Source organism: Salvelinus fontinalis, chromosome 30, assembly GCF_029448725.1.
Source record: "Salvelinus fontinalis isolate EN_2023a chromosome 30, ASM2944872v1, whole genome shotgun sequence".
NCBI lineage: Eukaryota > Metazoa > Chordata > Actinopteri > Salmoniformes > Salmonidae > Salvelinus > Salvelinus fontinalis.
In genome coordinates this window covers 30716028-30732217 of record NC_074694.1, presented here as the reverse complement: position 1 = coordinate 30732217, position 16190 = coordinate 30716028, and the positions used below count along the sequence as shown (strand labels likewise).

At 45.5% G+C, this 16190-nt stretch overlaps 1 protein-coding gene across 1 annotated transcript in view; it reads left to right on the top strand.

The window, feature by feature from the left end:
- myocd (myocardin) overlaps positions 1–16190 on the top strand; it is a 62912-nt gene that overhangs the window by 24465 nt on the left and 22257 nt on the right. Inside the window, exon 2 of the mRNA XM_055890439.1 lies at positions 10909–10974. Within this exon, the coding sequence (XP_055746414.1) occupies positions 10909–10974 (66 nt within the window). The remainder of the gene's footprint in view (positions 1–10908; positions 10975–16190) is intronic.

Sequence of the window (16190 nt, the reverse complement as noted above, 5' to 3'; positions counted from 1 at the left end):
TCTATGTAAACCAGCCTGGTAGTCCTGCGTGACTTCTATGTAAACCAGCCTGGTAGTCCTGCGTGGCTTCTATGTAGACCAGCTTGGTAGTCCTGCGTAGCTTCTATGTAAACCAGCCTGGTAGTCCTGCGTGGCTTCTATGTAAACCAGCCTGGTAGTTCTGCGTAACTTCTATGTAAACCAGCCTGGTAGTCCTGCGTGGCTTCTATGTAAACCAGCCTGGTAGTCCTGCGTGACTTCTGTGTAAACCAGCCTGGTAGTCCTGCGTGACTTCTATGTAAACCAGCTTGGTAGTCCTGCGTGACTTCTATGTAAACCAGCCTGGTAGTCCTGCGTGGCTTCTATGTAAACCAGCCTGGTAGTCCTGTGTGGCTTCTATGTAAACCAGCCTGGTAGTCCTGCGTGGCTTCTATGTAAACCAGCCTGGTAGTCCTGCGTGGCTTCTATGTAAACCACCTTGGTAGTCCTGCGTGGCTTCTATGTAAACCAGCCTGGTAGTCCTGCGTGGCTTCTATGTAAACCAGCCTGGTAGTCCTGCGTGGCTTCTGTGTAAACCAGCCTGGTAGTCCTGCATGGCTTCTATGTAAACCAGCCTGGTAGTCCTGCGTGGCTTCTATGTAAACCAGCTTGGTAGTCCTGCGTGGCTTCTATGTAAACCAGCCTGGTAGTCCTGTGTGGCTTCTATGTAAACCAGCCTGGTAGTCCTGCGTGGCTTCTATGTAAACCAGCCTGGTAGTCCTGCGTGGCTTCTGTGTAAACCAGCCTGGTAGTCATGCGTGGCTTCTATGTAAACCAGCCTGGTAGTCCTGCGTGGCTTCTATGTAAACCAGCTTGGCAGTCCTACGTGGCTTCTATGTAAACCAGCTTGGTAGTCCTGCGTGGCTTCTGTGTAAACCAGCCTGGTAGTCCTGCGTGGCTTCTGTGTAAACCAGCCTGGTAGTCCTGCATGGCTTCTATGTAAACCAGCCTGGTAGTCCTGCGTGGCTTCTGTGTAAACCAGCCTGGTAGTCCTGCGTGGCTTCTGTGTAAACCAGCCTGGTAGTCCTGCGTGGCTTCTGTGTAAACCAGCCTGGTAGTCCTGCGTGGCTTCTATGTAAACCAGCCTGGTAGTCCTGCGTGGCTTCTATGTAAACCAGCCTGGTAGTCCTGTGTGGCTTGTGTTTCTGATATATGATTTAATTGGTCCTCCTCTGGGAGTGTTTACCTGAGGAGAGTGTACATGTTTCTCTGGTACCGTGGGCCTGGCCAGGGACAGTAAGCAGAGGGGGTGTAGCCATTAAAGGAGTCCCGTCTGAAAGAGAGACCTACGGCTCTCAGACAGATAAGAGCCAGCTGCTGCTGTTAGGGCTGGGACGGCTGCTATGTCTGCCCTCCCCTACGCATACACACAGACACACACACACATGCATGAACAATTGGAAATATATACGCACACACACACCGACGCACGCTTGCAGACAGACATACACACCTCAGACCCCCCACCGTCTCCAGGCCACTTCTGCCATGACAAACCTCTTCGCTCACTCTGGCCTCCTCTCCCCTTCCTCTCTCACTCTCTCCTCCCCCTCCTCTCCCCTCTATTTCGTCTCCTCTCCTCCTCACCCTGGCCCAGGTCTCCTCTAGGGGAGACACAGTGCTTTCCTGTCTATAGTCTCCAGTCTGCCTCACAGCCCAGCAGACTGCTGCTTCTCCTCCCAGACCCAGAATGTCTATCGTGTCCCTGAGACACTCAGCCTGGGGGACCAGAGAAGGAGGGAGGATAGGGAGCAGGGAGAGGATAGTTACCATGATATAAAACACTTGTGATATGACTCAGACTACTACAATCCACCACAGTTCCTTTACACACACCGGTTGACAAATGGCCAAAAGACAACTGGAATCCATGCACAGAGATACTGTATGTCAAAGATGTGAAGCATGCAAGACTTCCTATCAGTGGCTATTTTGAGGGGGAAAAAATGGGTCCCAGTAATGCACTGTGCAGTGTACACTCTAAGAAATATTGGGGACTCGAGAAACCCTGGAGTTCCTCACGGAACAATTGCTTGTCAATAGTTAATATTTGCACCTTCAGTTAGTTGAGGGGCTCCTGGAGGAAGCCTTGAATTGAGGCGTGGCTTAGTAAATGTCATTCCTGTTCACCTGTTGTGTTGTCATCACATGTTAAGGTTCAACACTGACAGATGTGTAGCTTCAATGAGGCTGACAGAGTTGTATGACTTCCTCAAGAGCCTATGCAAATCCCAAAGTGGGAATCAGCAATGTTAATACTATATTAGAATATGTAACATGCATAAATATTCAAGGAACATTTTAATTTGCATTGTACAAACTTAACATGATTACATTTACGCTAACGGTTGACCAAAAATAACTATGTGAAAGTCACGCCTCCAATCTGATAGGCTGCCACCTCTATATTATTACAAATGAAACTCCTCCCATCACAAAAATATTCCAAAGGGTTCCTCAAAGAACCCTTTTTCAGCTGGAAAGGTTCCGCCGGTGTGGCAAGCCAGAAGGTTCTTCCAGGCACCTTTACTTCTAAGAGTGTCGTGAAATGAACAAAGGCTGGGTTAGTGCCATTGTTTTGAAATGAAAGAAACTGTTCTGTACAGTTCATCCATGCAAATTTGACTTTATTATTGATTAGTCTGACTAGTCATTGTGTCAAAGTTCATCCTAGGTTTTATACATAATTTTCACTTCAAATTATTCCATTTTTTTGAACTCTCAACTTTTAAATGACACATTTCCTCCTGTATCTGTAACACTAGAAAGCAAGTGTACACTAAAGGTTCACAATATTCCTTTTTTGATAAAGCTGCCTGCACTAGTGTAGTTCTTGATTAACCTTGCTGATGAGTTCAACATGGTAAAAAAAAAACAGTACTGTATGTTATTGGCACTGAGTACACATGACTTTTATTATGACAGTGTAGCATGTCTAAAATTACCATTATACTGTGAAGAGGGTATGTTGGCCAGTTAATGCTGTACTATGTAAACAAACATAAATCATAACCTCAAGGTAATGAATCTCTTCCTGAGGAGACACACACCACACACACACAGAGTATACGGAGGCTCCAGACAGGTCAGATGAGACTTGTCACGTCCGTTGACACACGGCCCAATTAAAGGGGAGAATTAGTCCAGGACTGGGTGACCTCCCCAGGAATCTCCCTCCCATGCTGTGTGTACACTGTCAGACCCAACCACCAACCCTCCCTTTAAGCACTCTCACCTGCTAATTAGGGAGGCCAGGAGCTGTGTGTGTGTGTGTGTGTGTGTGTGTGTGTGTGTGTGTGTGTGTGTGTGTGTGTGTGTGTGTGTGTGTGTGTGTGTGTGTGTGTGTGCGTGTGCGTGTGCGTGTGTAAGGCACTGAGTGCCCAGGACTGTCAAAGGGAACCCAGTGGATTTGCAGCCCAAGATGTCCTTACATAAATATTTGACTTTACTATTGTAAGTCTATGAGAGTCCAGTCCAACACACGTCATAGCCATGGCCAGCAGCTACGATTTTTAATTTAATGCCATTTATTGTTTTAAATTAATAAGTGTGTGTGTCTAGCTCGCATGTATGAATTCCTTAGTCATTAAACCCAAGTAGCCTTTTGTGTACAATGTTCAGCTGGGGTTATAGGAGTTTTATTGTGAGGAGATCCTATCAGACACTGTGTTTTTTTTTACTTTGGATAGTTTGATGTGTGCAGCTTGCAGCTGTGTATGAATTAGGCCAGATACTGTAGGACCCAGGGATGGGAACAGCCAAGGCTAAGGCACAGTGACAGTGGCATCAGGAGCGTTCAGCCACATTCCCAGCTGTAGCCGGTGAAGGCTTATTTATCTGCAGGGAGAAGAACAGTAGCCTTCTGAAACAACACACACACTAACACCTGCTGCCCAGTCAGACCAACAGCAGCCATGGACACCAGCTATGACCACGTGGAACTGAACTAAGATGTTATAGGTGTCTGACTTTAGCTAAAGCTCACAAAGCAAGGCCTCTGTGAGTGTAGTTGAGTATAGTAAAGTATGTTTTGTAGCTGAATGTCAGTTTATTTGATCTGAGCTGAAAGAGGCCTTGAGGAGTTGGGAATGGAGAGGTGAGTGATGATGTGAGTGGGGTGAGTGTTGAGAGATGTGTAAGACTAGCCCTGAATGATCTTTAAAACAGTTGTTAGGGAGCTTTTAATGTAGTCTCTGAGGAGAGCAGGCACACAGCTCAGATTGGTGTGTGTGTTGAGAGAGAACAGAAACTCTGACAAATGCTAGGCTGGTATGTGGGAGATGGAGGAAGGGAAGCCTTGTTGATCATCGACTAGAGAGTCATACTACTTCACACTGTACACATCGATGTCAGTCATTATGACACAGGTAATGTGCCATTTTTTAAAAGCTTTATTTTCCTCCCGTGTGTGATAGTCTAAAGGAATTGTGTATGTTTTGTTGGGGTGGGGGTTGTGTGTCTGTGTACAGTCAGTATATCAGCTTGTTTGTCTATGTATCTGTGTGTATCTGAGCATGTCTGTGTCAGAGCAGTAACATATTCAGAAGGTCTGGGGGAGTCTCCAGTCCAGCCCTCCAGCCTGGAGTCCTCTTGGCTCCCTCTCCCTAGGAGGAGGAGCTACTGGAACTTTTAGTTCCTAGTCCCTCTGTGCAGAGGACATCATTACCTACTGGAGGAGGGGTTAGGGGAACTGTGGGAGGGGCTATGGGAAGCCTCAGTGGTTAGCTCCTCCCAGCAGAGGGCATATCACTCTACTTACTCTCTCTGGCGTGGAGACTCAGAGCTCAGAGCTACATGGGACCAAAGCCTGGCTGTCTGCCTCACTGTCCGACTCCCACAGCTACCCTAGGGAGAGAGAAGGAGTGAGAGAGAGAAGAGAATAGAGAGAGAGAAGAGGAGAGAGGAGTGAAGAGATACGAGAGATACACCACCATTTTTTCTTATTTTCTTGTAATAGCTGTTGTGTTGTTGATGACGAGCGTTTGGAAAACTCTGGTCTCGGTCTCCGGTCCCAGGAAGAGGCAGGGTCATTGAAGTGAAATTGTGTGTCCTGTCCCGTCGCTTGTGCCAGTTTTGTTTTTCCCTCCTGAACACTGGAACCATACTGTGACATTATGACTCTACTGGGCTCTGAACACTCCATACTGATACGAAGCAAGTTTAGATCAGGTAAGATCCTATACTGTGTGTGCGTGTGTGTGTGTGTGTGTCTTTTCATGTCTACTCACCTATCGGTAATCACCTATGCAATTGTCCATTCATTTGTTCATCCAACCCTTTGGACCGGCACTTTGTTGATGTACTGCATGAACGGCCTCTAACATATGATACAATGTTTGCCCTGGCGTGGAATAAGAAACATGTATTTGTTTCAATGCCATTTGTCCCTCCGTCAGTACTTGTATTTTGTTGATAGTGTACAGTAGTACAGGGACATGCTCTTTCGTTATCCTTCATCTGTGGTAGAGTATGATTGGCGTTGCCTCCCGTGCAGCAGAGCACAGAGACGTACCAGCAGGATGAGGGAGGTTGGATGACAGATGTGTGTAATTTAGTAGGGCTGGCTGATAATGTAGTGGAGGAGGAGCAGAGAGACTCCGTCATCACAGAGTTGATGGAAGATACCACCCATCAGAGGTGACACCCTTTAATCATGTTGCTCTGCTCTGTGGATGCTATGGTGTATAGGTGCTTTGCTATTAAGCCGCTCGTAAAAGTCAAAACACGTGACCCCGGGTACGTGTGTGGTTGGGGTCAATCCCATTTAGATTTTGTTCATTCGGGACGTGAACTAAAATTCCAGTCCAAGAACAGCTAAAATCCTCATTGAAAATAATATATTTGAATTGAATTGGAATCGACCCCAACCTTGTGCACTTGTTGACAAGAGTTCTCTTGTACAGGTTCACGTACTTGTTTGGTTTTGAAGAAAAGCAGCGAGTGACTTTCTGCGTTAGGCTGTGATGAGAGCGGTGTGTGTGTGTGTGTGTGCGCGTGTGTGTGTGTGGTGTGTGTTGGTGACCTTACCTGCCTGTCTCAGAACAGTGTGGACTACAGTACTGATTTTAAACCCTTCTAACACACAGCAGCTGTTCGGGCTTCTCCTTGTATCTCCCTCTATCTCTGTTCTTTCTCATACACTTAAACACACACACACACACACACACACACACACACACACACACACACACACACACACACACACACACACACACACACACACACACACACACACACACACACACACAAAACCCTCTCTATCTCTCTCTCTTCTCTCCATGTCCCGTGTATATGCAGTCTACTCTTTATCTTTCAACTTTGTCTCTATGTATATGTCTGTACTGTGAACAATACTGCCCCCTCTCTGAAGGGAATGTCACTGATAGCCAGAGACACAGCCATTCGAATGCTTGGGACTTTCTCCATGTCCTGCTCAGTCACAGTTTGATACACACGGTTTACAGTCAACCAGCATTTTATCCAGTGATTCATTTCACTGTGAACAAAACGTAAGGAACAACAATACTTGAAAGGCTTTAACCAACTCTCTTTCTCTCTCTTTATTTGACTCCAGTGCAATCTCTCTGCCCTCGGCGCGGTAATTGCTTACCAGCAATCGCAGGCTAAATTGTGCTTTTCCTCTGTGTTGTTTAGACCAGCAACCGCGCGCTGGGAAATGACCTCTGGGCTCTGGGGGGAGAGAGCGAGATGTTAGGGCTGAAGTCATTGTAGTGGTATGGTCAGAGAGGGAGACTTTCACACGGCAGCGGCTCAGGGATTTGGTGTTTTGGTGTTGCTGTGTAACACACATTAGGCTGATGGACCAGTTATTACTGCACTGCTGCCGTTGGGAGACTGTTTAGTCTGACATGCTGGGTCACAGAGACAGAGAGAGAGACAGAGAGAGACAGAGAGCCTGGCTGAGGTTATTACAGTTGGTGACGTGGGTGTTTTGTGATGTAACGTTACAGCCCTTTCATGTATGTTATGTGTTCGGAGTTCCAGTTTATTAAAGTAAGTTGGCCAGTCAATGGAAATGGATGTCGCCAGGACAATAAATGACATTTGAAACTTTCTCGGTCCCTGGCTGGTTGGCTGTCAAGGAGAGAGGTGCTTGTGTTAGGCTGTGAACACGCAGTTAACACATTTATTTAGTGACCTATGCTGGAATCAAACTCCCAACTCTACTACTGCCAGCTCCATGCTCACACCAACAACAGTACGCTATGGGAACTACTACTGGTAAGATATTCTAGCAGCGAGGGATAAGGATCTCAGAGGGGTCCTAGGGGACGTGTATATGTTTAACTATAGTAAAAGAACATTATTTTTACCATCTGGGGACATTTTGTTAGTCCCCACGAGGTCAAATGCTATTTCTAGGGGATTGAGGGTTAATGTTAGAATTAGTTTTAGGGTTAGAATTACGTTAGTGGTTAGGTTATAGGAGCTAGGGTTAGGTTTAGGGTTACAGTTAGGAACTAGGGTTAGGTTTAGGGTTAGGGTTAGGAGCTAGGGTTAGGTTTAGGGTTACAGTTAGGAACTAGGGTTAGGTTTAGGGTTAGGGTTAGGAGCTAGGGTTAGGTTTAGGGTTAGGGTTAAGAGCTAGGGTTAGGTTTAGGGTTAGGGTTAGGAGCTAGGGTTAGGTTTAGGGTTAGGGTTAAGAGCTAGGGTTAGGTTTAGGGTTAGGGTTAAGAGCTAGGGTTAGGTTTAGGGTTAGGGTTAAGAGCTAGGGTTAGGTTTAGGGTTAGGGTTAGGAGCTAGGGTTAGGTTTAGGGTTAGGGTTAAGAGCTAGGGTTAGGTTTAGGGTTAGGGTTAAGAGCTAGGGTTAGTTTTAGGGTTACAGTTAGGAGCTAGGGTTAGGTTATAGGAGCTAGGGTTAGGTTATAGGAGCTAGGGTTAGGTTTAGGGTTACAGTTAGGAGCTAGGGTTAGGTTTAGGGTTAGGTTATAGGAGCTAGGGTTAGGTTATAGGAGCTAGGGTTAGGTTTAGGGTTACAGTTAGGAGCTAGGGTTAGGTTTAGGGTTAGGTTATAGGAACTAGGGTTAGGTTTAGGGTTACAGTTAGGAGCTAGGGTTAGGTTTAGGGTTACGGTTAGGAACTCGGGTTAGGTTAAGGTTAGGGTAAGAGTACGGGTTAGGTTTACGGTTAGGGTTAGGGAAAATAGGATTTTGAATGGGACTGAATTGTGTCCCCCCAAAAGGTTTGCTGTATAATACTGTGTGTGTGTGTGTGTGTGTGTGTGTGTGCGTGTGCATGCGCCCTTCTCATTAGCATTGCATAACTGTGCAGGACAGAGATGTTGGAGTTGTATATTATGTCAACACTAAATCTAGGCTCAACGTGTTGAATTAGATATTATTTGTATTTTTACATTTGTCCATGCCTGCTGCCTCTGGAGAGTTTCATGGCAGTATAAATGGTAGGTTCTGTTATAAACATAACCTTGTTACAAACCCTGATACAACGTTCCAGTAGTGTCCATCTAGTATGTTTATGATTTTGTTGTAATTTTTATTTATTTTCTCACCTTTATTTAACCAGGTAGGCTAGTTGAGAACAAGTTCTCATTTACAACTGTGACCTGGCAGTTGGAACACCAAGCTTTCCTACGTAAACACGGTGTGTTGTATCTCTATAGCTCTCTCCCTGAATTGAGTTGTGATTAACAGTAGCGTTTGTGTGTCTGTGCTATCTCTGTGGGATTTCAGAGGGCCAGTTGGTGGTAATATAAAGCAGGGAAGTAACTATAACTCAGCTCAGAGCCAACTCTGTTACACACTGACAGGCACCACACTTCCAAGAATCACAAAGGACAGGGTGAGGATGGATCTGAAAATGATTTGCCCTAATGCCATAAATTAAACAGTGTGTGGAAACAGAAGGGTGTGTGTTTATTGGCACTGTGAGTGAATGTGTGGAAGACGAGAGAGAGAGAGAGAGAGAGAGAGAGAGAGAGAGAGAGAGAGAGAGAGAGAGAGAGAGAGAGAGAGAGAGAGAGAGAGAGAGAGAGAGAGAGAGAGAGAGAGAGAGAGAGAGAGAGAGAGAGAGAGAGAGAGAGAGAGAGAGAGAGAGAGAGAGAGAGAGAGAGATCTCAGGTTAAAGAAATGTTAGAAATCGTAGTCTTGTTTGGGGAACTCCTCTTTAGAGGAAACCCCTAACTATACCCTTTGACCTCTCCAGGAGCATCGCAGCTGCTTTGACAACAGCTGTGCCATGGTCGTTATGACTGTGTTGCCGTGTCTTTTTGCTCCAGGAATCATTTTGATTTGATTAGACTGATAGACATTTTTGTACAGTCAATGTTAATTGCTATGCCAGTAATTGAGATCACCAGAGCAGTGAACAGACTCTACTGACATGGGACACAGGCCCTTTTGACAATTGGACGGGCTATTTATGAGCTGTTTATAAGATATGAATCAGATATTTATAGATCCATAAGGTGTTAAGAATAATTGTCTTAAACCTGGCTGGGATCCAGTGCGGTGGGTTACTGATCCCTTGACAGAAAGAGAGAGAAAGCAAGGAGCTAAAGAGAGAGATTCAAAGTGATTCGAAGGGTTACTATACTGAAAAATGGTTTGCTCTTGACTTGAACCATATCTGTGACATACTTTGTCACAGTGTCCAGTCAGAGTGAATGGCTGTGCTCTTGCCATCTGAGGTACAGGTCAGGAGGTCACGGCTCAGGGATGTAAACTCAACCAGATGTTTAGAGAATTGTGTGTGTCATTATGAAACAGAAGTAGATGGCCCGAGAGGAGGGAGAGATAAAGCCAACACACACACACACACACACACACACACACACACACACACACACACACACACACACACACACACACACACACACACACACACACTACCTACTCATTCAAAGGTTTTTCTTTAATTTGATTATTTTCTACATTGTAGAATAATAGTGAAGACATCAAAACTATGAAATAACACATGAAATAACACATATGGAATCATGCAGTAACCAAAAAGAAAAGCTAAACAAATCAAAAATAATATTTTAGATTTTAGATTCTTCAAATAGCCTCCCTTTACCTTGGTGACAGCTTTGCACACGCTTGGCATTCTCTCAAGCAAAAACGTTTAATCGGTAGTGTCCACCACTCCTCAAACATCGCTCGGTATGTGTCACAGTGTTCCCATGGCGAATTGATCAAACAGATCTCTGAGACTACGTAGCAGCTCTGTCCAGTCAGCGGTCCACTCCAACCCCAGAGCAGCTAAGAGTGATAAGCCTAAAGAGAAACACAACGATAATCAGTGGATCCACAGAGAAAGAACACATCATACCACAATATCAGCAGGAGGGTGCCACTGTGAGACCCTCCAGCTGAGGTTATGGGCCAGTGTGTTTGTCAGAGCACAGAGAGACGCACGCCCTCACAGACCACACACTGCCTAGCAGATCTGTTTAAAGGCCAGGAGCTGTGTTCATCATTCCCTGCATCCTGTTCACAGAAATATTTGTCAGCCCACAGTGCCATTTCTTCCTTGTTTTGTGTGTCTGTGCAACTCTTCTACGTCATTGCCGCACAGAGAGATTGGCACACAGAGAGATTGGCATGAAGCTTGTTTTGAGGACGGGAGCATCAGAACTTTGAGAACTTTTAAACAGTGGTGTGTTCTATCACTGAAACGTTGTTGATGTTGCTTCATGAAACTGTCAAACCCGATTCTCTAACCATCACACAACCATAACAATACTTTCTCTGCTGCTATGGTACTCATCTGACATTAGTAGCATACTCAGTCTCTCTACCCCTCCTCTGTATCTCCTTCCCTCGCCCTTTTCTGCCCTCCCTCATCTCTCTGTCTCCCTCCCTCCCTCATCTCTCTGTCTCCCTCCCTTCTCCATCTCTCCCCCTGTAGTTCTGCAGTTAAGACTTCAGCAGAGGAGGACTCGAGAGCAGCTTGCAGACCAAGGCATCATGCCTCGTGAGTAACACTCTTTTACACATGAAGTCATGCGCATGTGTACACACACACACACACACACACACACACACACACACACACACACACACACACACACACACACACACACACACACACACACACACACACACACACACACCGCTCATAAGTGTGTGTGACACCATGTACTGCATTACTAGAGAGAGTGAGAGAGAAAGAGCGAGAGAAAAAGAGAGAGATTTAACTTGCAACTGACAACGGCAATGAAACACGACACGCTACATGGGCCTCGCTTCTACGAGCCGACGCACTTACCTCATGATAACGCAACGTAGTCCTTAACACTGTAACCAGAGACCCATCTATCCTGATAACACAATGTTTAAGCTGATCTAGGATCTAAACCTCTAACCCCATAATATGTTATAGCGGATATATGATCACCTCTGGGATCCGTGAATCATCTTGCACAGTGAGACAGTAAGGGAGTATCAGACAGACAGACAGGCAGGGAGACAGGTAGGTAGAAAGGGGCACACACACACATACACACCCACAAAACAGGTATATTTCATCTGCTCATAAAAGTAGGGCTATGTTACAAACTGGCTAATGTCTGTGAGAGAAGCCAGTCACGAGTCATCTCCACTATACAGTCCAGAGTTGTAGCCTGTGTGAGTGCACTTGTCTGAGTATTTATAAACCGGCTGCAGGCTGGGGTTAGGGGGTTGTAGTGTAGTAGGGAGGGTTGTTGAATGCTATCTCTCTGGCACGGTTTGACATTCGTTTCACTGGGGCTCCAGCAGTGAGATAACCAGTGGTAAGTGTGTGTGCAGGGGGAATTCAATCCAGAGGCCTAGCACTGCCACACTATGTGTGTGTTTGTGTTTGTGTGTGTGTGTGGGGGGGGGGGGGGGGGGGGGGCTGCCCATGAATGTGTGTTAATAGACGGCACTCAGAGAAATCTTCAAAAACCCTTTCCATGTGTACTGCGGACCTCTCGCATACAATCAGCAGATAAACGGCCAATCGAAAAATTCTTCTGAAATAGTATTTGCCCTGTCGACCAATCACGTTTCCCCTAGCTGCTTTATCTCCGGCAGACTCCCAGAAACTGATAGGCCATGCTGGGCCTCTGGATTCCGTTCCCTCGCACACTTACCACTGGTTGCACACACACACAAACACACACAATGTATTATCCTTCACAGGACAGGGGACTGGGCAGTCAAATCCAAGCCTCTCACAGTGTGATGGAGAGAGAATGTGATTTCTCATTCTGTGCAGTTTTATTATGTAAATAAGGCTCATTTTTAATACTATTGTTTTTCAATGTCAATCATTTTTGACAGAATACCATTATCAGTATTGTGTGCACGTGTGTGTGCATGTGTGTGTGTGTGTGTGTGTGTGTGTGTGTGTGTGTGTGTGTGTGTGTGTGTGTGTGTGTGTGTGAGATGTACATGGCGTAGGGTGTGTGTATATATTACCCAGGGAACATCTGGTGTTTATTAGAATCCCAGAGTGCTGCTTCGGCCTCTCAGGGCTCTCTGGCTTGTGGCTGGCTGAGGAAGAGTCCACACACTTGCACACACTTGCACACGCACGCACGCACGCACGCACGCACACACACACACACACACAGAGAGAGAGAGAGAGTGAGACACTGCCTCTCAATATGACGTGTGGTTGGCAGAGAAGGAAGGGTCCACACACACACACACTAAGTCCTCTACTCCTCTAACACGATAAGTGTGTCGTTTCACCACAAATCTCCATTTCCCTAGATGTGGTACTTTTTCTTTATTCCATAGGGCCAATGGAAAAACTATGATTAGTACTGTATAGTTTATTCTACTGCGTTAATAGCACCATATACTGCACATAGGATTGGGATCTGAAGTGAGGTTTAAATTAGACAGAAAGTAAATAGTGGGTTTTAGTTTAGCTTTAGGATGTTTTAACTTGGTGCCAACTGTAAAGTAGACTGACTCATACCACAAGGTATGTTTCTATAAGAGATAATAGTCTGGAGAGCTGTGTAAAAACGCTAATGCCCTGCTGTGTTGTTATTCAGTGTCTGGACAGTGCTTAAATTGTTACATTTGGAGAGTGATGTAATCTGCAGCTCTAATGTCACAAAGAGTGTTGTTATATGTTTTTTGTGCAGACTTTATATTACGTGGAGAGTTGATATGAAGTAGCTGTGTTGTGCTGGAGATACTTTTATGTAGTCTTCATGCATCTCTATAAAGCTTCTGCAGCCCTTATGTCAGGTTAGAATCATGTGCGAGTCAGGGAAGCGGACACAGTGAGTGACAGGCCGGGGCAGATGGTGTATTAGCAGACGGTGATCTCACCATCGCATCCCATGTGGCTGGTTAGCAACATGACCACTGCTATGCCAGGACAAACCAGGCCAGGACAAACCAGGCCAGGACAAACCAGGCCAGGACAAACCAGGCCAGGACAAACCATGCCAGGACAAACCAGGCCAGGACAAACCAGGCCAGGACAAACCATGCCAGGACAAACCAGGCCAGGACAAACCAGGCCAGGACAAACCAGGCCAGGACAAACCAGGCCAGGACAGACCAGGCCAGGACAGACCAGGCCAGCAGGTGATCCCTGTATCCTCTAGGGAAGGACACAGAAGGCCCTAGTCAATTACTCATACATCTTTCCTTCCTTCCTCCCTTCTACCTTTCCTTTCTTACTGCCTTCCTTCACAGCAAAATCGCCAGTGTTCATATCCTGGTGAGGACAGTTTTGGTGTTGATGTGGTGTTACTTTGTGTTACTATGAATGCCCCCTGGTGTTGCTTTTTAAGATGTTGTTAAAAAATGCTGTTGTTCAGTCAGGGTGTCAAATTGGCCAGTGTTACCTAGTGTTGAATTTTCAGTGTAACATTTCTAGTGTTGATTCAGTTGTTAAATTAACTTTGTAAGTGTTAATTGAACACTCATTGGTGTAAAATAATGCCAGTGTTGGCGTTAATAACCAGTGTTAAACCACAACCATCATTATTTTATTTATTTATTTATTTATTAATTTTATCCCCTTTTCTCCCCAATTTTCGTGGTATCCAATCGCTAGTAATTACTATCTTGTCTCATCGCTACAACTCCCGTACGGGCTCAGGAGAGACGAAGGTCGAAAGCCATGTGTCCTCCGAAGCACAACCCAACCAAGCCGCACTGCTTCTTAACATAGCGCGCCTCCAACCCGGAAGCCAGCCGCACCAATGTGTCGGAGGAAACACCGTGCACCCGCCCCCCTCGGTTAGCGCGCACTGCGCCCGGCCCGCCACAGGAGTCGCTGGAGTGCGATGAGACAAGGATATCCCTACCGGCCAAACCCTCCCTAACCCGGACGACGCTAAGCCAATTGTGCGTCGCCCCACAGACCTCCCGGTCGCGGCCGGCTGCGACAGAGCCTGGGCGCGAACCCAGAGACTCTGGTGGCGCAGCTAGCACTGCGATGCAGTGCTCTAGACCACTGCGCCACCCGGGAGGCCATGACCATCATTATTATATTTCTCAGCATGGTCTGTTGCAGGTTGATTTTTAGAATTGTTTGTTTCAAAATCTATGTTTTTGCATGTACATTGATTGATTAATCGTATGCTAGTCAAATATAAATAACATACATTTTTATAAACTAATCCAATGTTACTTGGATTTATTGCACCCGTTACTGAACTGGTTGTTCCAATTTAAATGCTTTAAGTAGTCTCATATCTTAGTCTTCCCAACCCGGCAGTCATTCTGAATGCAGGTTGCGGGTGAATAAAGATTCTTAATGTTGGATATCCCCACTCTGGTTGGATTTCAATAGGAATTACACATCACAGCATAATGTGACTTGCAGGCCTGATGTGACCTGTAAACCATGAGTTTCAGGCCATTGTATTAGGGTTAAACTAGGCCTTCAAAATAAGGCCTTATAAATGATGTGTTGTTTTGTATTAAGGAATACAATTTCATGATAGCATATTAATTTAGGATCACACTTGGTGAAAGCCATTGGACTAAAAATGGATGAATGAAACAACTATATCTCTGTCATTAACAAATACAGTCATGGGTGGTAACTCTACAAGTCACTCGAAAGGCAAGACACTCTGGGAAATATGCAAATAAGGCTTTACACTAAACAGTTTGCTAATTTAACACTGAAAAGTGTGGACCCATATAGACAATGAACCCGTGTTAAATATAACACCCTCTGTGGATTAAACACTGGAGAATTTGCTGTAACGGTACCAGTGAACACCATAAGTGTACCTCTGTAGTGTAGCCAGACATTTGTTGCAATTATGCAATTCTACACATTTTTTCATGGGGCAAAGATAAAAAAAATCAGTTTTAAAGCTAATTCAAGCTAAAAATATAGGTGTGTTGACTTGTATGCTAAATGAACAAATGAAGTAGGCAGTGGCATGGTACATATAGCCATAGAAGCACAGTGACATATGCTTCAATGCGGTCATATTCATGGCTTATTTGCGGTCTTGCTTTCAGTTAGTTATTTTTTGCTGCCCATCCCATGAGAGGGAATGTCATTCCAGCACTGTTTGCTATGAGTTCTATCTGATGGTGTTTGCATATTTAGGTAAAAGACAAATAATGCCAGAAAACGACTTACAATTCATGACCACAAACATGTGGACACCTGCTTGTCGAACATCTCATTCTAAAATCATAAGCATTAATATGGAGTTGGTTCCCCCTTTGCTGCTATAACAGCCTCCACTGTTCTGGGAAGGCTTTCCACTAGATGTTGGAACATTCCTGCGGGAACTTGCTTCCATTCAGCGACAAGAGCATTAGTGAGGTCGGGCACTGACGTTGGGCAGTTATGCCTGGCTTATAGTAGGCGTTCCATTTCATCCCAAAGGTGTTTGATGGGGTTGAGGTCAGGGCTCTGTGCAGGCCAGTCAATTTCTTCCACACTGAACTCGAGAAAAGAAATATCTGTATGGACCTCGCTTTCTGCTTCGGGGCATTGTCATGGAAACAGGAAAGGGCCTTCCCCAAACTGTTGCCACAAAGTTGGAAGCATAGAATCGTCTAGAATGCCATTGTATGCTGTAGCGTTTAGATTTCCCTTCACTGGAACTAAGGGGCCTAGCCTGAACCATTATTCCTCCTCCACCCAACTTTACAGTTGGCACTATGCATTCGGGCATGTAGCGTTCTCCTGGCAAACCCAAATTCGTCCGTCGGACTGCCAGA